Source organism: Glycine soja, chromosome 7, assembly GCF_004193775.1.
Source record: "Glycine soja cultivar W05 chromosome 7, ASM419377v2, whole genome shotgun sequence".
Classification (NCBI taxonomy): domain Eukaryota; kingdom Viridiplantae; phylum Streptophyta; class Magnoliopsida; order Fabales; family Fabaceae; genus Glycine; species Glycine soja.
The window spans coordinates 11,472,485-11,496,428 of record NC_041008.1 but is presented as its reverse complement, the minus strand read 5'-3'; the positions used below and the strand labels follow the sequence as shown (position 1 = coordinate 11,496,428).

Genomic DNA, 23,944 nt, shown 5'->3' with positions numbered 1-23,944 from the left:
TGACAAATATTTATACAAAGTATAATTTGATACACATTAAAAAGTTTTAAAAAGTTCGACTAATACCTATACACACACTCCCAACCGATCCAAACGGCTATTCAATTCCTGTCGAAGTCTAAACGATCAGGATGATACCAACGGTGTACAGGATATCCAGCCGCGTATCTTTCTTTTGTGCCGTAATCATTCCTCTCTCTGAAACTTGAAATTTCCATTTGCTTCTTCCCTGGACAGTTTCTTTTTCTCCTCTCTCGGTCAAACCTCATTCTTCCACTAAAACAGCGAAAATTCCACATGTGAGAGTGGAATCAAGTTGCCCTCATCGTTAGCTTCACACTGACGGTTTCCATTTATCGAATCGACTCTACTTTAGCATTCATGTAACTTTTTGTGTGTAAGTAATTTTTTCTCTTTTTCATTATCTATTTCTGCTCCTCTTAGTCTGCATTGGACTCTAGCTAGACGGCATTGTTTTATTTTTCTCATGTTTTTTTTTTATATATTTTTAAAGAGTGAATTTCGAAACTCTTAGAACTTCTATCTACTCTGCTGCAGGAACCATCCTCCTTTCATCTTTCCATGACGTTCTTTTCTCTAATTAAGGTAAGGGCCGGGGAGAATATGATTTTATAAACTGATTGATGTTTAAGTAATTAATTAGATGAGAGCTTATGTATTTTGTGTGATGAACAACCCACTTGCGAAATTAATTGTGAATCGTGCAGATGGTATTTGATGCTAAAGTTTTGTGCATATGTTGGCCTATATGTTTAGTTAATGCATATTAAATTTTGTGATTTTATCACTTAATTACGTGTGATTTATAATGAATTTTCAACTCCAACCTGTCAAATTCTAAGTTACTAATATATTAGGCCTTGATATATCTACCTAGTTTGTTTGGAAAGGCTTTTGGATGCTAATGTGAGTTAATGAATTTCTTATATTACAAACATGTTGAATTATTGATTCTGAAAAGTTATTACAGGAAATTATTGAGAGTTGAATTAATTAGGTTTCAATTTCGTCGGTTTCACTATGAGCTGTTTGTCGAGCATGAATTGGTCCAATTGTGGATGGTATTTGGTCTTGGGAAAATTTCGGATTCGAGTTAGATATATCGGGATGATAATTGTGAAGTTTTAACTCAAAGGACCCAAATTTGAATTTTATACAAAAATTTTAAGTTGCTATGTTAAAATTATCCCGAGTTTGGCATAATTTTCAAATTTTAATTATTTTATGTTGTGCGTTGACTTCATTAAAATTCTCAAAAATGGAAATTTGATTCTATATGTCTCAATGTTCGTTTTTATATCTCTTCTAAAAAAAATGTTCATTTATACAAAATTTTATGTAAAACAAAAATCGTTTAAGCATAGAATTGAATTTGTTTTAACGTATTACACTAATATGAAAAACTATAATTTTGGTGCTAAGTATGTACAAGTATTTCTTTTATCCCTTGTCCTTAACTTTATTTAATTATCATTGCCATGCTGTTATAAAGGAAATATAATTGCTTTTTGTCGTCTAGATAACAAAATATAGATATTATCTAGTTTACTATTCAATATATAAACCTAAGAGTTCTAGTTTTGTTATAAAAGTATACTTACGCATACAAATGTACATTATGTAACATTCATGTATTTAGTATTTTTTTAAATGAAATTGTTGATATTGGAAAACATAGAGAGGGAGAGAAAGAAAGGATATAGTGCTCTTACCTCAGACTTTCATTAACACCTCCTTCTAGTTGTGTTTAACCATGAACTTGAAAAGAGTTATGTGTAACTCTCCTCTATTTATACGTAATGTCCTCCGACAATGATATACGTGTGTAAGACTAAAATATCAAACATGTGATGTTATAAATTACAAAACAAAATATAGGTCATTAACAAATGAGGAAAAACAAAATCAAAATATACCTCCAATTATTGTCATGAAAGAGCTGCTTTATTTTGGTTCTTCCAAGCTCTCACTCTCTTTATAGATGGTGTATTAGACAAAAAGGAAATATGTGAGCTCAGGGACCAAACACGTGTGTTATATATAGGCATTCTACCATCAAGAATGCATTTAGTAGTCATTATCATTAATTAGTAGTCATTACCACCCATTAATAGATATTCAATATTTGGTTTTTCAACTCTAAAACTGATAGATCACTTGACCTTCAAAAACATACAGACCAATTTTAACAAAATTATTACATTATTTCACTTGGTCCAAATGTTTTGACTCATTTACTAAAATAAGTCAATGCTCAATCTTCTTAAGAAATGAACATACAAATCAATGTTTATTCTTGGTATAACAAGTAATATCATCCATGTATTACAACATGCTCAATTTCTCAAGTAGTATACTCAAGATGATAATAATAAAACTTAATGAATAAACTCAATGTTTATTCTTGGTCCAAAACATAATTTTTGTCAAATAAATCAATGTGCATTTGAATATGAGAAAATATCATAATATAAAAGTTTCAACTCTAACCTATATGTATACAATCATAAAGTGGAATCGAGTCTCATTCTCTCTATATGATCCTTGAATTTAAACAGCGGCATGTCCTTAGTCAAATGATCAATGATCATCAACTCAGTGCTTATATGCTCAATAACCACTTTCTTGATTTTTCCTATTTCTCTAATGGCTAAGTGTTACCCTTTTTCAACAAGTGTATCGATTCACACAAGTAGTATATTAAAATGGTAAGACCGAGTGTCGAGTCCACAGATAATTTGTTTCACTCAAAAACTGTACATTTAGTGTGCAAACATTTGTATACGACTAAAAGTGAGAGAAATATCAAATGGAATTTTTGTGCTAAAATCTAGTTAAGTATAAACTAAATATCTAAAGTTTGAGAAGTAAAAACAGTCAAGTAAAAAGCGTTGGGTCATTCTACTGAATTTTCCTTGATGTTGTTATGGATTTTTCTCTATCTAATGCTATTTTAGTACTCTTATGCTGAGAAATTACTCAAACCAAGATCCCTCTAGTGAATAAGCCTAACTCTCTTTAACCTCATCCTTGATCCCTCAACAAACTCAGCCTAAAAGAGTTGCATTAAGTCTACAACATAATATGGACTAGATCACTGCACTCCATTCCTAGACATACAGTTTTCTAGCTTGCTCTACCAATTTCTAAGGCTTTAAAGCACTTTCCAATGTTAAAAATCCTAACTATACATACAAATGGGTGATTAAGCCATAAGCATGTAAAAATTGTTAGAGTACAAGTGTGAGGTGAAGTCCCGCATCAGGTAGAAGTGGAAAGGTTGAGCACCATATAAGTGAGGAGAAGACCCATAAACCTGAGCCTTAAGGTTTTGGGTTAGAGTGTGGTGTCAAGTCTCCTTATGTGGTGGCTCGTGGTCCACAGGTGTACCCCTCGAATCTCCCCAACAAAAATAAGCATGGATAGAAGCAATGAACACATAAAAACAACATTAAACAGATAATGAAAGAATATTACATCAAGGGTTCAGCAGAACTTCCCAACCAAGAGGTTTAGCCTTCCATTACAAGAAATAAGCTTACATTACAAGGAAGAACAGAGTTTAAGTGAAAGAAAATGGCAAAGAAAGGTTGAGGATGTCTCTTTCAACCTCTAAAACCCTAATCTCACTCCTCTAACCTAAGCTCTCTTGATGACTTGAATTATGTCGCTTCAGCTTCTCCCTTGGCTCTGTTTTTTGACTCCTCTTTTAGTTTCCACCAACTTCAGTATTTTAAAAGGCTACTTGGACGTTTCAGCTTCTGAAGGCTCGCTTAGCGAGAGCTCGCTAAGCGAGAGTAAGTGACTTTTGGCTTAGCGAGCTAGGCGTGCTGAGTGCGAGAAGAGACAACCTACTCACTGGGCGAGCTTGCGGCGCGTTGGGCGAGCACATCTATGACTGATCTTCTTCTAGGGTTTCCCAACACGCTAAGCGAGTTGTATTCCTCACTTAGTGGATGTCACTCGCTAAGCGTATCTGTCTCGCTTAGCGAGACATCAGCTACTTGAACCTCCTCTTCTTTTTTGGGCCTGAAATTGAAGTGGTTTCAACATTAGTTCACAAAATGAGAGTATCTACTATATAAAATCACACAAAACATGAAACTATATACAATTCCTACAAAAAGAACCATAAATTGGAGGTAAAGCGCTATTTTTGTGCAAATATTCAATACAAAACTTAGTCGTGAATAATGACTAACAAACTCCTCCAAATTTATAGTTTTGCTTGTCCTCAAGCAAAAAAATAACAATTTACTTGTCCTCAAGTGATAGAAATCACAGTGGTTAACCAAAAATGTGTTTTTTGCAAAACATTCAATCACATGAACATAAGTGGCAAGCAATACTTCAACCAACAACTCTTCATAAAGATATGCAGAATTTCAAATATATGAACATGATCATCAAGCAGCACAAGTGAAATAAGCTAGCAAGCAAGACATGTATTAAGGAAGGTTCATCAAGCCTAATTCTCACGGTCACTGTTTCTCTCATAAACACAAGTGTTTAAGGTAATTCTTCAATCAACAACCAGCACAAGTCTCAACTTTTGCATTTCATCTCATGTCATACAATCACAAATACACAAATTGAATCTGAAGGACTTTCTTGGCTTGTAATGAGGCTGGGCTACAAACAATTCATGGTTTTTCTAGGATGTAAAAACTTAGGTTCTAGGAGAAGATTCATCCTCAGATCACCTTTTCCCTTTTATTCCCAGCTTATATTGAAATGCCACAATAATATAAGGCACTTAGCTTAAGCAACAATACACATAAATTTTTATTCTTGAAACTTTCATTTTCTTCTTCTATCTCTTTTTTTTTAGCAGTTTTTACTTACTGCTTCTTTATACAATTTCCTGTGGTTGTTGCTTGTCTTACCAAAATCATCACCCAATACCTTCCCCCAAATTTGGAACAAATTTGCCTTGAACCATAATGCTTTCCTACAACCTAAAGAAAGGTAGATGGAGATTATAATTCGATAGGCTTAGGGTTAAACTCAATCAATCAGATTTAAGCTCAAAATGGGTGCAAAGGATTCATCATTCATGAACAGGGTAAGCTATTTGGCTAAGTGGCTAATTCAATCAATCACGGCCTTCATCATTTCCAAATCATGCATTCATTCAGTATTCAAAAATTCATTAAAAAAATTGGTGCTCGATGCTAGTCGTTCTCTTACAATTAAGGTTCACACAACTCACCAGGTTATGGCTAATGATTACCTTCATTATTTACCTGTCAAACAAACTAACATTTTAACTCACGCCCCTAATTCATGTTCTTTCTCTTCTAATTACCGCATACTTATTCAAAGCATGTGATCTAACTTTGCAATTCACTCAAGTCATGCAATCAATCAAGTTCAAAACCAATCACAAACACCAGAAATTTAAAACCAAAACAAACCACTGCATAAAATTTAAAAAAATTGTAAACTATTCAAAAATTGTGAAATGTGCTAAATACGTAAATAAACTAAAATCGAATCTAGAAAGTAGAAAAATAAATAGGGTCCTGTCTTCAGTCATCCTGTGTCGGTGTAGGGTCGTCCTGAGGTGTGGAGGGAGCATCCTAGGCTGGCAGTGATGTATCCTGTGTTGGAGTGGGCCAAGGATTCCAGGTGCTCTGTGCTGTTGCCATATCTACTGCATAATCTATGTCCTCCGCGGGCGTAGCAGCAGGTGTGACTTCTGGAGTCTCCTCCGATGTGGCCTCGGGTGTCGCCTTTGGCTCTGGCTGCAGCTCCTAGGCTATAGGAGCCTCAGCTTCCCCCACAGGAGAAGGCTGGACTCCTAGTCAGGCCACCTGGGCCATGAAATCCTCCATACTGATAATGGGCCAATGTTGAGCCAGGTCGTGAATGCTCTACATCACCAGGCATAAGCCATGGTGAAGGCTCTATAGCATCGGCACTAAGATCTCTGTGCTCTGAGCGGAGGTGCCGGAGGGTGTTGGAACGAGAGCTGGTAGTGCTAGAGTAGGGGCTGAAGTAGTAGGAGCAGAGAAGGAAGGAGCAGAAGTGTCAGGTCCCCTAGCCCTAGTCTTGCGGGTCCCCGGAAAGGTGATCATGGGATCATTCGGGTTCCAACAGTTCATTCTAATAGAAGTCAAATTAATGGTAGGGCTAAGGGACTCGAAGGTCAGTGAACCAGGAATGACTCCCCTAGCGAGCAGTGATGAGAGCGGGGAATCCAAGCCTGGAAGAGTTGGACTAGGCCATCTGAGAAATCTGGCCTGAAATAAATGAACCCACATCCATATCAATCTTCGTCACCAGATCGTAGACTAACCTCACCCTATCCATGTTCAAATTGGACATGTGAGAGGTGGGGGCGAGGTTAGAATAAGATAAGATGCTCCAGGTCTGCGCCAATGTAGTCAAATCCTTCCTCAGAAGCTTCCAAGGCACGCCCTCTGCATTAAGCACAAATCCCCTCCCTGGGATACAAGGTCGGGTAAAGAGCTCGTGAGGGTTTGGGTGCGTGTGGCAGAACCTGGTATAGGTTGTGTAGTGCTCCTCTGGCTCCAAAACCATCGGCAGTTTCCAAGTCAAAAATGGACTGGCAGTTTCCAAGTCAAAAATCTCTGGCTCCAAAACCTCTGGCACACATTCAAATTTTTATCAATATTATAAAACAAAATGGACTGGCAGTTTCCAAGTCAAAAATCAATCTATTCCAAACTCGGATAAGGTTACTTGGTCATAACATATATCAGGGTACGATTATTCCAATGGAAAGATCAATAGAATTTGCTAATAAATTCCCAGACCAAATAAAAGACAAAACCCAGTTACAAAGGTTTCTAGGTTGTCTAAATTATGTAGGTGATTTTGTTCCCTACTTAAATAACATTGTCAAACCATTACATGATAGGCTAAAGAAAACTCCGCCTCCTTGGTTTGACATTCATACCCAAACCATAAAAGAAATTAAATTCAAAGTCCAATCCAAAAAGTGTTTGTATCTTCCCATTCCACAGGCATTCAAAATTGTTGAAACAGATGCATCAAACATAGGTTATGGTGGTATCTTCAAACAAAGAGTCCATACCCAGGAACATGTCATTGCATACACATCAAAGCATTGGAATTATGCATAAGAAAAATATTCAATTGTTAAAAAAGAAGTTTTAGCAATTGTTTTGTGCATTTCCAAATTTCAATCTGATTTACTAAATCAAAATTTTCTAATTAGGGTTGATTGCAAATCAGCCAAAGACATTCTTCAAAAAGATGTTAAAAACCTTGCCTCTAAGCAAATTTTTGCAAGATGACAGGAAATTTTAAGTGTTTTTGATTTTGAAATAGAATATATCAATGGTACCTCAAACTCTCTGCCTGATTACCTTACACGTGAATTCTTACAAAGAAACATTGATGTCGCCTTAGGCGTCGAGCTCCTCCGATAGAGGAGGAAGATTTGGAAAAGGAGTAGCACTGGCTCTGCCAGAGCCAGCTATCAAAAAAGCATCATCAACATCTTCTGGGTCACCTACCCAGACTGGGTCATCTACCCAAAAATCAAAACTTGATGGGTCATCAACCCAACTAATCTCTGTCAAACCTGAGTCATCAACTCAAGACTCTCCAAAACCAATCACCTCCAAACAAACCGTGGCAGATTATGCCTGGTCAGTCCAAACCCTCCAAGCCCTTGAGGAAATAGGCCTCACCAAGGTCCCCAGGTTAGCCAAAAAGACCTGGGCAGAAATGGCCTCAGAATCAAATGATGATTCTGAGACTGATCTCCAAAAACAAATCCAAAAGGCTAAATAAACCAAAACGATCTGCAACCTAAAAGGCAAACAGACAATGGTTCAACAAGACCCAACACCAAAACCCTCAAATAGCTATGTCTCAAAAAATAAATTTTTTAATGTTTTGCAAATGGAGCCAGAATATTGGGACAAAAATCCCTTTAAGGCAACTGTAAAAACCTTCCCACCAAGATTCCATTATAGACCAACAGCCCTCAATAAAACCAGAAAATTTTATAAATTTATCTTAGTGGATACAAATTCATTATCCATTAAACATTTCAAAGACCCCATAGATCCAAATTTAAATACCCATTCAACAATCCAAATCTTAAAAGTAATGCAACCTCGGCATTACGGATCAAACTTGAACCAACCCAAAAAGTTTTATGCACCATTTGATCCAGCAGGATACACTTATTGGAATTATATTGATGCTTGGACCAACGTGTTTTGGCATCAAAACAACAAATACAAACACTCATGGTTGATTTATTTTAAAAATAACACTACATATAATTTCCCGAACTGGTTCCTCCAATGGTGGAATTATTTCGAACCAATCCCACAAATTTACCCAGAAGAAGTCCAACAAGGATTTAACCAATTCAAAAAAATGTATAATAATCAGGAATCAAGAATTTATCTTAGTGGATACAAATTCAGTATCCATTAAACATTTTGTTTTATAATATTGATAAAAATTTGAATGTGTTTGAAGTGCTGATCGATATTTTGTGAGAAGATTAGTACATCATCTATGTAGACAATGACAAACTTTGAATAAGGGTTGAAAATATCATTCATAATCTTTTGGAATTCTGAAGGGGCATTCTTCAGACCAAATGACATTACATTCCATTCATATTGCCCGAATGGTACAGTAAATGTTATTTTGTACCTATCTAATTCTTGGATTCGGATTTGCCAGAATCTAGATTTCATATCAAATTTTGAAAACATTTTCGCAGAATTTAATATGTTAAGTAAATCTTTTTTGTTTGGAATAGGATACCTAATCCATTGCAATGCTTGATTCAAAGGTTTATAATTTATAACTAAACGAGGTGTACCCCGCTCAAGTTCGGCCTTCTTATTGACATAAAAAGCCGCACAAGACCATGGACTTTTGCTTTTTTGGATTAATCCTTTATCGAGAAAATCCTTAATCTCTTTCTGAAAATACTGAAGTAGTTCTTCATTCATTTGGATTGGTCTGGCCTTGGTGGGAATTCATTTTAATATCCAGAAAAGCTTTCTTTTCCTGGGGATCGGGTATAGAATTGATTACTTCAAACAAGAGATCTTGTTCTCTTGTTAGAGTATTGATTTGTTCGTCATCATCTGTTGATGATAGTTGGTCATCTTGTTGGATTATGTTTAGGTTTTCATTGGAGAGCCCATAGGATGAAGTCTTTGTTTCTTCCTCCGAAGTTTCAATAAGCAAATTGTTTATTTGCTTCTCAATAGCTGGTTCTAAGTTAAGGTTTCTTAACTTCTTTTTTGGTCTACAATATTTACTAATGTGGCCTTGTTTTCCATAATTGTAACATGTTATTTTTTATTTTATCTTTTGCCTAGGATTTTCCATTTCTTTACTAATTGAGGATTTGTGTGAGTATCTCCTCCTAGGAAATCACTTTTTATTGACTAGTTTGCTTTCATTGATTTCTTTCCTAGAGGTTTGTTTTTTCTTTTGTTTTGGACAGGCCGGTAGACCAAATTGTTCGCAGAAAGAACCTAAGTCTTTCTTTGTTTGAGCCTTTTCTTTGGCTAATTGTCGTTGAATCTTATCATCTTGACAAATTTTTAAGGCTACCTTTTGGACATAAGAAATTAATTGACCGTAGCTTAAGCTTTCATATGGAATGTCTCCATTAGCAGATTGACTACGGATTTTATCTCTAACCTTGTCTCCTAATGATCTTGGAAGACTGGCTAGAAATTTTTCTTTCCAAAAAGGTTGTTGACTATCTTCTCTAGTGTAAACCCTAGTTAGGAAAGTATCTCTATACCACTTGAAGTCTGCTAAGGTTCTACACTTAAGGTTTTATAGTAATTTTGCAGACCTATCTTTCCACAGAGATGGGTCTCCAATGAAGTGTTGAGCTATTATAAAAATTAATGTATTAACAGCGTCAGGAATCTCTTTATCTTCGTCATTAGTAATGACTTTTCCATTGAGATCTGTCTTAACTGTGCTATAAATTTTGGAATTTTCTTCGTTCATGAGATAATTATCCCACCAACCTTTTAATTGTCTGGAAAATCCTGCCACCAAAATATCTCTAATGGTTTCTTCCGAACATTCATGGGAGGTTTGGTAGGCAATAGCTACCATGGTCATATGTTGGAGTGTATTCATGATGTTATACTCCGTTTGTCCATCTATATTCCACTCATAGATGTTATTTGCACTAAAACTCTTGAAATTGTTTTCACCTCTTTCTTCTAGTAGAAGGTCCGGGGCAGTTGGACGCTGATAATATAATTTAGAGGGTGTTTTCCAGTGTCTAGAATTAATTGGATTTATATCTTTTCTTGATACTGATCCTATCTCAGATGTATTTTTTGAGTTTTGGTCACTATCTTCATTAATGGCATTAATTAATTTGGAGGTACTTCTTGTTACCATTTTTGATGTGCTTTCCGAAGTTTGGGGAGTTTCTGGAATGACCTTAAGTAAACTACCAATTTTGATTAGTAATTCACTATGATTATCTCCTACTCCTTCAATTAAGGATTTATTTCTTCTAAGTTCCCTAATTTTTCGTTTAGCTTTATCGCTAATTTTGAAAGGTTTGAACAATGGTTTCTCAATGGGAATATTCGGTGAAGCTTCCTTAACTGATTTTTGTTTAGGAACTACCTTAGTTTTAATGGTTTCTCCTAAAACTTGTAAATATTTGTTGGTATAATTTGCTTGTTCCATCAGGCTCTTAATGTCTTTAGAGGTTACTTCCTCGTTAACATCTTTTGTTTTGAATGAAACGGCCATGATAGGTTTATTGTTACTATCTTTAACATTCGATAGTTGATATTGTGTTGCATGAGGTAATTTCGATTGAATTAACTCACTGTCCTTCATTTGCCAGTTTGTTAAGACATTTGTTGTTGGATCACCTATGATGTCTTGTTTCCAAGGGTAATCTATATCCTTTCGAATGGTATAAGCATGAAACCAATCAAAGAAAAGGGCATTAATTTTGACTCTTTCGACAAATTCGTAGAACTTATCTTGGATCTATTTTCTGTTTGCGCCCTTGTAATGTTGGAAAAATCATCTCCTTTGAGGTTCATTCTCTGGAGAATAAAAGTCTTTCCTAAGGTTTTCTTATCAATGCTAAAGTTGTCAGATAATATCATAAGGTTCCATAGAAGAGTAAGTTGGGGATTGGATCGACTTTTGGCCGTCCTTTTGTTCTTGGTTGTAAGTTGTTCTAGGTATACTAGATGTGGTATCTAATCCTTGGAGATTTACAGTAGGAAACTGGTTGTATGACTCAGATCTGGTTAATCCTACTGGGATTGAGCGGGTTCTAACCAAAAAAGACCTTCTGGCTAACTCATATTCAGACCTAGAGGCTTCGATTCTTGATGAGAATGAATTTCTTCGGTTGAAAGTTATCTCTACTTTTCCCGAGTTATCTTGTTTAATTTGTTCAATGGTTGGAGCGGGTCGGGAAACAGATAGAGTGGCCTTATCCATAACCCATTTTTCGGGAAGAGTTATCTCATCCCACTTTATTGTTCTTAGGAGGGAAACATTAGCCTTTGTTATATCAGTGATGAACAAAGTTGTCTCTCCTCTTTGAGGTTTTAACAGGACCCTAGACGCATAAGTGTTCATGACCTTATACTGGATCTTATAAATTAAGGCTGTTGGAATTGATCCTTCTTTCATGTCAAGGCCATGAAAGTGGAAGTTTAAAAACAAAGAGTCAAGAATGTTTCTATCCATTAGACTTACCGTTTTGTTTGGATAACAATTAAAATATATCGGACCTTGTCCTAAGCTTGTTTCTACCGTTCCAATTAAGGAATCTTCAAATTTGTTATGCCTAATATCTCTTGGGCACATTAAAATTGTTGCATCTATACCCATATCAATTAGGGGCTTGATGGCTACTTGAACACAACCGATGTGTAAATATTTGTATTTACGGCTATGTTCATAAATTGAATTTTTTTGAAAGCAAATGAAACTCTTCCCCTATGTCTTGTCCTAGAAAAATATTATTTTCTACTGTTTTGATTATATAATCAAACTTATGTTTATCTTTAATTGTTTCAGGAACATATATATATGCATAGAGTAAACTTTTCCAGAATATATTCATGCATAAAATAAATCAAAACTGCACAAATTATAAAAGTAAATAGAAACACATAAGCATATAAGATATGAAAAACGAATAAATATCAAAGAACCTTAAATGGTCCAATGGCTCACGCAAATTCTAATAAGTTAGGTTGCTGGTTTAATTTGAAACCCAACATTATGATTCAAAAGACCAATTTTAACAAAATTATTACAATGTGCCCTCTTGGTATTGGCTCTTGTAGGACACTCACTTGTGTGTGCACAATCTTGTTGGCACTGTACCGAGTATAGATGTGTTGTTTTGTGTCTTTTATATGTCAAAAGACGCAATGTGTTGTCTAATGCTATTGGCATGTCCTAACGGTCTAAAGTAGTCCTCAATAGTATAGACATATTGGGGTAATGAGATGATAATGTCGGTTGACCCTGCTGTTGGTAGGCTGATGACTCACGCACAACATAGGCTTACTTCTAATTGGTATTTCAGTTCACGCAGTTGGGTAATCTAGGGATCGTCAACTAGTAAGCCCTTGATCTAAGTGAGTTGGTCTTATTGAAGCATGGACAGTTGGCCTTTTTAAATTATTACCATTTCATCAAGTAAATTCAAGTATAAATATACTTATTTTCTAACTTAAATCCTAAGCCCAAAGATTTCTCTTGATGTTATACTTTATAAAGTGGAATATATACAGCAGTAAGATAACTAAGGAAAGCCTGAATATTTCCATAATTTCATTAACTTCATTTATCCTATATTTGAATATTCTTCCTAAGTCCTTAAAAGGTTGAATTACCTATCTTCAAGTTATGAGTATAAGTATGGCATTATTCCACAAGTTAGTTGGATTATTTATTTTCTTAAGAATAAAGTTACTCTAAATAGTTTTTCTTTCAAAACACATATTGTAAAAGATTTGGGCCCCTTGTATTGGAGATTAGGCTATAGATTAAGAATGCTAAGTCATATAGGAAAGAAAGAAGATAAACAATGTCTTAACAATTGGTAGACCCTAGCCTTACTTGCTATTGTTTGTGAATTATGTGGCGCTTGGGAGTGACGGGGCGAAAGATACGACATTTGATTTATGGAATGTGGTATGGAACTCATTACACATTGAGGATAGTAAGGTATATCTTAGAATATATCTTCTGCCATTCGTCTTCCTCACTCTACTTGACCTAAGCGGGATGATTGAATATTACTAAGATATTAGGATCTAACTAAAACGTTGCCAGACCTCTGATGAACTTAAAAGATGAGGAAGTATTGCCAACATACATATATACATACGTACATCATACCCGTATAATACGATGCCTTGAGGGTTGTTAATAAGAGGAAATGTGAAGGTAATTCCAATAGACAAATATGGTCGTTATTTTCACTTAGGGATAATCATTGACTATGCTTATTCTGAATGAGGATGGATGAGCTACGTGTTGCTGCACACGGGGAATGAAGAATTTCTGGTCCTCATGTGGTCTTAGGGATACCAAGTCAGGTATGAGAATGCCTTAAGTGAATCAGTGTAGCTAACCAAAGGTCATGGAATCTTGCCTGACTATCCCAATTGATTACTCCAACATTCTGAGGTTAGTTTTGTAGGATCATTTAATTTAAAAGGAAGATCCATCCTATTATACACACACTAAACCCATAACTGTTGGACGTGAAGAGATATATTTAAAAAAAACTCTCAAGTCCCACATAGGCTAAAAATAATGTCAATCCTATAAATAACTTTTGAAATTAAGTTAGGTTCAAATTCAAATTTTAAGATAATATTCAAGTTTATCATAAATCCATTAAAAATGATCATCCACCATATTATTCATATATCAAACTTAAAAGTATTAGACATGAGGGGTGTATTAAGAAAAACTTAAGTATCAAATTGACTACAGATAAAATTAAGATAGAATATATTAATGGGTGATAACTTTTATTCTATGAGTTAGTTTTTATAGAGGAGTTCAATCTAAATCCATATAATTAGTTAGAAGAACACGCTGCTAAAGGATCATTGTGGAAATTCTAGAAAAATCATAATAATATATTGATATTGGCACCAACGTGATTGCCTTGGACTATGGCATAAACTCCCGATCTCTCATCCAATGATGATTGTTGTGAATCTCCATAGAGTATTTGTAATAGGCTTGTGTGTGTTATTGTTGTGGTTGAGACTGATACTAATACATTAATGACGATTGTGTTGGATGTGGAGATCATATGGTTATATGTATGTGTATATAATTGTTGTCTTTTATCCACAACATTCTATTCTCACCCTTCTCTAATGCCTTTCTTTCACCATCTTCATATGTAAGATATATATACACTAGGAATGGATGGTGTCGACAAGTAGTATACATTACACAATAGATCACCGGGATATCTAAGGGCCTTCCAGACCTTGTTGACCATATTAGAGTGGTGCAACAAAAGATCCGCTTTACACGAGTGAAGCCCTTGCCATTAGGTCATATCTCTAGCAAAGTTAGAGTAGTTGTATTCGAATTTTGAGAGACACATTGTTAAATTTATGATTGATATGATAGCACTTTATATATGGAAAGTGTCTTCCCCGTTCAAAGTTTGTGCTGTTAGTTGTTGTTTTAAAAAAAAAAAAATTGAGCTTTTAACTTTCATATTTAATATTCGTATTAATTGGTCATAAAATTGTTTATGAAGTATGGGATCTCACTTGCATTATTTTTATCCATTCATAGGTAAAACAACTTGACATGCAAATTTTATTTTGTTTTGAAAATGAATTCATTTCTATTTTAAAGATTGAGTTTTTTTTTTAATTACAAATTGACTTCGACAACCAAACTCATTTGATGAGCTTGTGGTCTTTGTAGGCTTTTAGGGTGTTATACAGTCAATATAAAAAAGTTTTATACCGTCAATTAAATATATACTAAAAAAATATGTTTATTTATGTGATTTTCAAATTTTCATTTAAAGGAGAGAATCAACAAGCTATTTGAAAGTTGGAGTGATTGGTGAAGACATAAGAAACAAAAGCAAAACTAAGCATAGGCAACAATGGAGTTTGACAATCCATCATATGTTGAAGATGCATCGCTAACAGTGCCGGAAGAAAACAATATTTCAAATCAAACCCTTCCTATTTCTGTCAATGGAAGAATTGAACCCCACCACCAAGGAGGAGGTGAGAGTAGTGTTAAAGACCAAATCAAGCTTGGGAATAATGTTTTTGAGGCTAAGAAGATGATGGAGGAGGAGTTGGTGGAAGTAAAAGATGGAGATACAAAAATTAACCAATATTATCTTCGAAATATAAGGCTAGAAGATGAAGTGTTGCAAGGTCTTCATACCATGAGACAAGAATTTGACTCCAGTATGGTAATTGCTTCACAAAATAAAAGGTAGAAAATGTTTTTTTTTTATTTATAAAATTTAAATGCAGTTCTATAGGTGATCTCAGCGTTGTTTTTCCAATTAAAACTATAATTGTTAAATATTTGTTCGGTCCTTTTGAAATTTAACCCTATTTTTTGTTTTTTGTCATTGAAAAAAATTATTTCAGTTCATACAAATTATATTTGTTTTATTTTTCGTTTTTAAAGTAATTTAAATAAAACTTTAAATACTTAAAAAAGTGTTATCTGGTTAAAGGAAAAAAATAAAATAAATATAATTTTTAAGAACTAAAAAAAATTATAAAGATATAAAAAAAAGAACGTCAAATTGCAAAGATGAAAATCAAAAAAAGAAATAACAAATTGCAAACACAAAAACAAGAAAAAACTCTAATTAAATTACAAGGATTAAAAAGTTTTTTTTTCCTGCAACTAAAAAGGAATTTAAACCTTAAAAATCATTATAGACTAAAAAGTATTTAAATCATTAAAATAATTATAAAATTACGAGAAATTTTTTCTTCTTTTTTTTCAAATTTTGAGACTATTTTTTCTTCTAGAATGTAAAACTAAAACACGAAAATCTCCAAAGCAAACAGATACTAAATTAAAAGTTTAAAATTACGACACCAATAACATATATCAACTATATAATTATTGTAAGTTTGAGTTTAAATGGTAATAATAAAACACAATCAAGTAATATATAACATTTTAATACGTAATCAGAATTAGAATAATTGTATTGATAAATAGACATATCAGTTGAAAAACAACTTTACAAATTAATTAATTAAATTATTTTATTTTATAGTAATCATATCGTTAAACGGTAAAAAAGTGGTCACTTATTAACCTTGTTCTCTTCTTCTTGATGCTTGCTACTTGTCTTGTCTTGGAAGAAACTAGATAAAATCTCGTGTATGGACGAACAAATGATATAAATATTAAATGAAAGTATAATTAACTTGCAGTTAAACTAACTGAATTAACCATGTTGTTTTAGTTTTGAAAATAATGCAAGATATTATGATTAATGTTTCGAAGTTATGATCTGTTACCGCTCCCTCCCCTTCAATCCTTTAATTATTCTTTTCAACTATCAAATCAACTTTACAAACTTCCGGTAAAGCTATTAACTTGAGAGCATGAATTTTCATATTTACTTTACAAGAATATTTAAAACTGTTTTATTTTTAATGAGCCATTTTTCCATAATGATGGCTAATTTGTAGGAATCTTGAACAACATTGCAATTTGCTAGTTTAGTTAAACATAAGTTTAAAAGTAGTTGGTTCGAGTGATATTAGATTCGGTCCATTAAGTAAAATTTTGATTTTGAATTTTGTGGATGAAAAAAATATGATTGAAAAAGAGAATTCAGATAATTAGATTTCTAATGAAGATTAATCATTAATAAAATAGATGATGAATACTCTCTATCAATAACATGATTAAGAGAGAAAGAAAAAGAAAAAAGGTGATGAGTTCCTTCCCTCCCTCTCATAACAAACCTAATATTCTAACAAATTAATTAGTATAACATGTTTAAAAAAAAATAGTTTGATAATTTTTATGTGTAGAAAGAGTAAACAGTAGAAACAATAATTGTGAACCACAAAGCTTAATGTGGACCTTTCTCTTCATCGCCAGGGAGTCTCTAGATGATTTTGTGATATTTCTTGTGAAAGAAGCACAAGCAAGGAGGTAGTGTTGTGTTCTAAAAACAAAAAATAAGAAGTCACAACAAATATATTATCTAAATCATGAAAATTCAAAAATGAAACGTACTTTTAGAAGATGAAAACATGAATTTTTATTTTATTTTTTTTTGCTCTTGGTTTGTATCAATCACAAGTGATTCATTTGTGTGATGGTTGATATGCTTGCTCAACAGGAACAGAAAAAGAGATCTTATCGACCGGATAATTGACATCCCAGAAGAGATTGAACCTGAGTTGGGGTTTGAATGTTGTATCTACAAGGTACCTACTAGTCTTTTGAATGTGCAAGAGGAGGCCTATACTCCTCTATTGATCTCAATTGGCCCTATCCACCATAACAAAAAAGGACTAAATGAAATGCAAGAGCAGAAACGTAAATATTTTCGTTTCTTTTGGAATCGCCTAGAGAACAAGCTTGATTTAGAGAATTACATAGGCTTCCTAGAACAACACGAGCAAAACATACGCGCTTGTTACCAAAAGAAATTTTCTGATATCAGCAAGGAGGAATTTGTGGAGATGATGCTGTTGGATGCAGTGTTCATCATGGAGCTGTTTTTGAGAGAAGAGAAAAGATTGGAACATAAGAAAGACTATCTAGTGACTCAAAGATGTGTCAGCAAAAGTATCCAACGCGACTTGATGCTGCTCGAGAATCAGCTTCCAATTGTAATGTTGGAAAAACTATATGATAGAGTTGTTCCAAAAAATGTGAAAAAACATAAAAAGTTTATTCATCTTGCACATGAGTACTTCAGATTTTATTACCCTCATCAGCATTCTTCAGAAAACAAGTTTGAGCTGAGAAAGTGGGAAAAATCACTACATTTCACTGATCTAACTAGAAATGTCTATCTTCCTAAGAAACTGAGAAGTCAAATGAAATATTCTCAGCAGGAGTGTGTGCTAAGGACTGCAACTAAGTTGAATGAGGCCGGGATAAGCTTTGAGAAGGTTCATGACAGATGCTTACTAGATGTGAAGTTTGAGAAGAAGCGATTCTTCAGCTGGTTTCCTTGCTTTGGTTGCTTGCCATGCTGCAAGTTGTTCAAAGCACGGTTTCAAATCCCCGAGTTGAGAGTAGACCACACAACAGAATGTGTTCTTAGGAACCTAATAGCCTTTGAGCAGTGTCACTATCCTGAGGAGCCTTACATTTGCAACTATGTTTCTCTAATTGACTCTCTTATTCACACCAAAGATGATGCAGAGTTTCTTGTTGAGAAAGAAGCTATTGTCCATGGACTGGGAAGTGATCAGGAATTGGCGAATCTGGTCAACGGTCTTTGCAAAAATGTGGTGATAAATTCAACATGCTACCACCAAATTATGGAAGATGTTAATGGACACTACAACAACAATTGGAAATGGGCAATGGGCACATTGAGGTGGGTTTATTTCCGTGACCCTTGGAGAAGCAGTTCTACTATAGTTGGGATTGCTATCCTAGTATTCACCGTCTTCAATTTTTACCGCGTTACTGATATAATCTTTAGCTAAATTGAGAATTATATTGATTGAATTACCTTTTTCTGTATTACATCATTGTCAATGATTGCAATGTATCTCTTTTATTTCCCATTTACTTGTACTAGAACTGGCTAGTTTATTGTGGAAGACATGGATTAATAATAGTTGCACATAAGTGTGGTGAGGGTACTAGTACATCCTGAATTATTGGAAAGGTGTTAAAATGAGAAACCGCATTTCTGAATCGATTCTGATATCAGGTTACTTCAGTAGGCTGGATTCTGAATAAGATCATCTAATTTTTGTCATGAATTGATTAGAGGGGAGAAAGCTTCCCCTGCTTTGAAATGGATCCAGTTTGTTCAAATTTCATGAAGTGAGGAAGCAATGTTCAGAACAAAAAGGTAGAAACTGTTTCAGGACGATACAGTCACAAAATATCCCAAGCATCATTTTACTCTAACCATTTCAGTTCAACCCCTAACTACTTGTATCACACTAGCATCTAATACACAAACCAACAGAATAAAGTGTGACAGTACATTAGAACTAAATAAGATCAAACTACATGCATGACCAAATCATATATAATTTCATAAAAAACATAAGTTACTAAAGGGAAAACATATAAAAAGGAGTTAATTCCTACAAATCATTTGAGCCGATAAAACAATGTCACTATGGTCTATGGAGTCAAATTCATTAACTCTCAATTTGCAAACACGTCACAGTGAAAGCCATAATGCACCGAATTTTGTAACTGCAATCACAATCCGATCCAAGACACTTAGTGTGTGTTTGATTTAAAGGATGAAAATAATGAAGATGGAAATAGAAGATTTTTTTTTTAAGTAAACTATAAAAGGTGTGAGTCTAAAAAATAGATACAATTTCTCTATAATATTATTTTTCTCTTAAAAACAAACACAGCCTTAAAAAAAATGATGAACGGACCCAAAATCTATGTGAAATTGACTCCGACACTGGTCCTCGATCGTTGAAGACTCCAGAAACTTGCTATAAAACTAGTGTGAAACTTTAAATAAAGCAAAGGTTTATAAAAAAAATATTTTTAAAATTATCAAGGGAGATTTGTTTTACAGATTTAATTATATTTTTTATGGAGAGATTGATTTTAAGTATATGTAGGTTGTGTTTAGTTTGACATTTGAGGTTTACCTCTCATGAAAAGTTGTTGTAGATGAATGTGACTTTCATTTAAAATGAGATTTACTCCAAAGTTATAACTCTCTTTTTAAAAAAAAAACATTTCAAACATAAATCAAGTTACATTAAATATATTTTTAACTAAATTTAAGTTTTAAGTTGAACCAAATTTTACTTTTAGAACTATAATCTAAACACACTTATAATTGTTTACTTTTTTCTTGTAATATTATTATTATTTAAATTATTATGTTTGTAGTTGTAGTAATACATTTTATCATTATCTTGAGACTGCTCCTGATGTTTGTATGATCCCTTTGTGGGCAGATTTTGTTGGGATTAGATTCCCTCGCAGGGTCAAGCTGTAGTTCTTTGATTTTTCCTTACAGTGCGTATTAAAAAAAAATAATACAACTTATCGATTAAAAAAAATATGACCCTCCCTAATCCCATGCAATTTCACTTTAATAGACAGAGAGGAGAGAAAAGTTTATGGCTTTATGTTAAAAGGTCAGTGTCGGGTCATGGTCATGTTCATCAGTTCATGTGCTTGGAGTTCGAGAATGGAAAAAATGAAAATAAAAAATCCTCAGTGAAAAAATCTTATCTGAGACAGCTCGAATATAAAATAAAAATGAAGATTCCAACTTTAATTCATTAGATGATTAATCTTTTTCATTAAACTTAACCCCACTTTGATCGAACGAGAATGGACAGCTTTTATAAAAGAAAGGACGATTTGACAAATAACAAAATCTTCTCCCTTGCATGTCTGCTACTTTTTGAAGCTGTGATGTCAATGATAAATCTGTGAAATAAACGCTGCATTACTGTGCGACCTGTAATTGTTATCGCATGATTACAAATTCAGCTCAATAATTCATTTTGTATTTGACAGGTGCGATGATATTTTGTTCCTTTTTATATTTATCGTTTATGGTTGATGTACACAAATTACAAAATAAAATTGTCATATATCTATAATTTTTTTCCATTTATTATTTTAAAATTTGATGTATTATTATTTCTCTTTCTTTTTAAAATAAGGATATAGTGTAAAAAATAATTACTGTATTATTTTGGACTTTTAAAATAATGAATAAAAAGAAATACAATTTTCCATAAAATTGATAAATAAAAAATGGAAGTAGTATTCGTTTTATATTATTTCTTTTATATTTTTCTAATACAGTATTTTTTTTAAAGAAAATGTTTGATAATGAAAAGAAGCATATCTTAAAAATATAAAAAAATAGTACTATTTTATCAAATAAGTAGGAGGATAAATATATCATTTAAGGTGAAGCTTATGAGCAATTGAAAATTCAACTGTGTACTGTCCTCGTCCCAATGGTGAATGAAACTTGTCTTGGAATCACATGGACATAAAATAAATGAAACCAACCAAAAGTCACGTAATTAACCTCATCTAAATTAAATAAAATAAAAAAACCAGTTACGAACCATGTTGTATTAGAAGAAATTCGTACGTATTTCATTTATTACATTGGTTTTTAATTTAAACAAAATTTGAAAATATAATTAAAAAATTAAAATTATAATAAAATTTAAGTAAAAATATTATAAGTAATTAAGAAAAAAAAACATAAAACTATAAATTTTTAAATTCTAGAAAAATTAGATAATATGATATATTTTGAAGTATTTAAAGAGGTTGATTGAAAGAAACAAAGAAAAAAATCAAAACATAAAATAAATTTATAAATATAATTAATAACTTGATTTTTTTAAAATTATAAAATTAAGTACTAAATAATGGTAAAATTATTTGTCATGGTGAGGAATAAAAGTAAAGTAAAATATGTCCTTAAGTTAAAAAAATGAACACTCAAATACATAATATCCATCCTAAAGAATTTTTTTCGGTCCATCCTAAAGAATATGTTCATGCATATTACTGTTCCAACTATTCTAAAATTCCTTTCAACTAAAAAATAACAAACAACATACTTCTAACCTATTTTTAACCTACTTTCAACACTTCAAAATTCAAATGATAATTCAAAACACAGCTTCTTTCTTGTTGTTCTATGATTCAAACTTACAATTTCATATATCCTACCGAAATTGTCTCCTACTAAGTTCACCCTAATAATTTTAAAAAACAAATTGCACTAATTTCTCTTGAGATTTTGTCAAATTACACATGCATCTTTTTCTTTGTTTTTTTTTTTTTTACCATTAATAAAATCTACTAACTTTTACACAAGTCTTCCATGTGTCTCAAAAATGGTGTTACTTTGGTTAATAGTAATGGTTTTTTGTTTAAATCGCACTCGCCCTGTTGGTGGAGGGTGGAGTCCATGAGCTTCATGGGGCGGGGATGCCGACGAGGTGCATGGAGAAGAAGTTGGTGGCGTGTCGAGGTGTAGCCGCAGTCCTTGTCACGCCTCTTTATAATGCTATTATATATAGGATTATTCCTTACTTATATAATTTTTTAGTATGTCGACTCCATTGAACTCTCATCTTCCTGTTATTTTGTTGGAAAATGAGAAAAAGAAGAAAGAGTTGGACAACACAATGATTACAATCAATGGTACGGTTGGCTATAGTGGTGATCTCCTTTGAAGATAGAAAAGATGAAGAAGAAGAAAATAAAGATAAGAAAAAAAAAGTAGTAATGAGATGACATACTGAAAAATTTAACATAAATAATAAGTTGAAATAATATAAAAAAATTAAGTATTTAATTAAAATAAATAAATGTTAGATAATAATTTGAAATATTTATTTTTTAATATGAAAAATTTAATTAAGAAAAAATACATGTATAATTTGAGCCAACCGAAAAGAAAGATTGCTATAATTTGTTCTAATTTTAACATAGCTTGTTTCTCATACATATTTTCTCCGACCCCACAAATAGAATCGTGATTCGTGATGCAAGATAAATCACGGTTATGTTTTTCACTTAACTTTCACTTCAATGAAATTTCTTTTTCAATTAGCTGATGCACCGTCTCTCTTCTCTAAAAGTTGATTAGAGGGTGGTTTGGACTTTTTAACCAAGAGTCATCTATTAGTATTTTGTGAGTCGATTAATATAGTTTTATGATCGCAGTTTTCAATTATTGTCAATCCAATCAGTTATGAATTACACTGCTTAATTTGTTGCATACAGCAATATTTAAGAGTGCTGGGCAAGAAGATATTTCAGTCGTTAGTTTTTAATATTTTTTTTATTAACTAAAAAGTTTATTTGATACTTTGATAAACATTTTTTTAATAATTTTTTAACTTTTTTTAAAAGTTATTTAAATTTAAAAAAAAATAAAAATTAGTTTTTATCTTCTTATTTTTTATGTTTATTTTCTTTATGTTCTTGAATATTTATTAAATTTCATTTATAATCTTTTCTATTTAAAATAAAATTATATAATTTTTATTTTTTTAACATATGATAAGATTTTTTCATTTTTACCTATAATGACCTTGGTGGCAATATATAATAAATTTATGTTTTTTTTATTATTCTTGATATTTTATAAATGAAAAGTGTCAAGTGTTTAAAATTAATTTAATGCTAAAGTTATAAATTCTACAAAAATAAATTTTTATCCAGAAAATCAAATCAATTTTTTTATAAAAACATGACATAAATATATTCATTTATATAATTTTATATTTTTTTAACTACTTCAACAAATAATTTTACTAAACATCTATAATTTAATAAGATAATTTTTAATCAACTTTTAACTATTAGTTAAATAATTTTTTACTTCCACTTAGTTTTGTCAAATATAATATTTTAAAAACAGAAAATAATTGATTGAGTTAGAGAGACTGTAAATTCATGCTTTTTGTTTGAATATTATTCATATCAATCACTTTTTTTATATATACCTTTAGCTGATAACCGAACCATGATTAATTGAAAGCTTTACTGATTCAATTTTATGTTTTATTTGTTAAATATTGCTAATAGTGATACACTCATACTGTAATCGCATTCCATAAACCAGTTTTGGTCTGAAAAGAAGATATTTTAATCGCTTTTACATGTAGTTCTGAAAAGAATATCTAATATATAAGAGGATATTTTCTTT

General features: G+C 32.5%; 1 protein-coding gene across 1 annotated transcript; it reads left to right on the top strand.

Annotated features, from left to right (window-relative positions):
- Positions 1 to 69: 69 nt before the first annotated feature.
- LOC114418746 (UPF0481 protein At3g47200-like) lies at positions 70 to 18,799 on the top strand. The gene is made up of 4 exons (XM_028384235.1): positions 70 to 397; positions 559 to 606; positions 15,092 to 15,516; positions 17,408 to 18,799. Exons 3-4 carry the CDS (start codon positions 15,173 to 15,175, stop codon positions 18,732 to 18,734), a joined length of 1,671 nt encoding a protein of 556 aa, XP_028240036.1. The 5' UTR covers positions 70 to 397; positions 559 to 606; positions 15,092 to 15,172; the 3' UTR covers positions 18,735 to 18,799.
- The last annotated feature ends 5,145 nt before the right edge of the window (positions 18,800 to 23,944 follow it).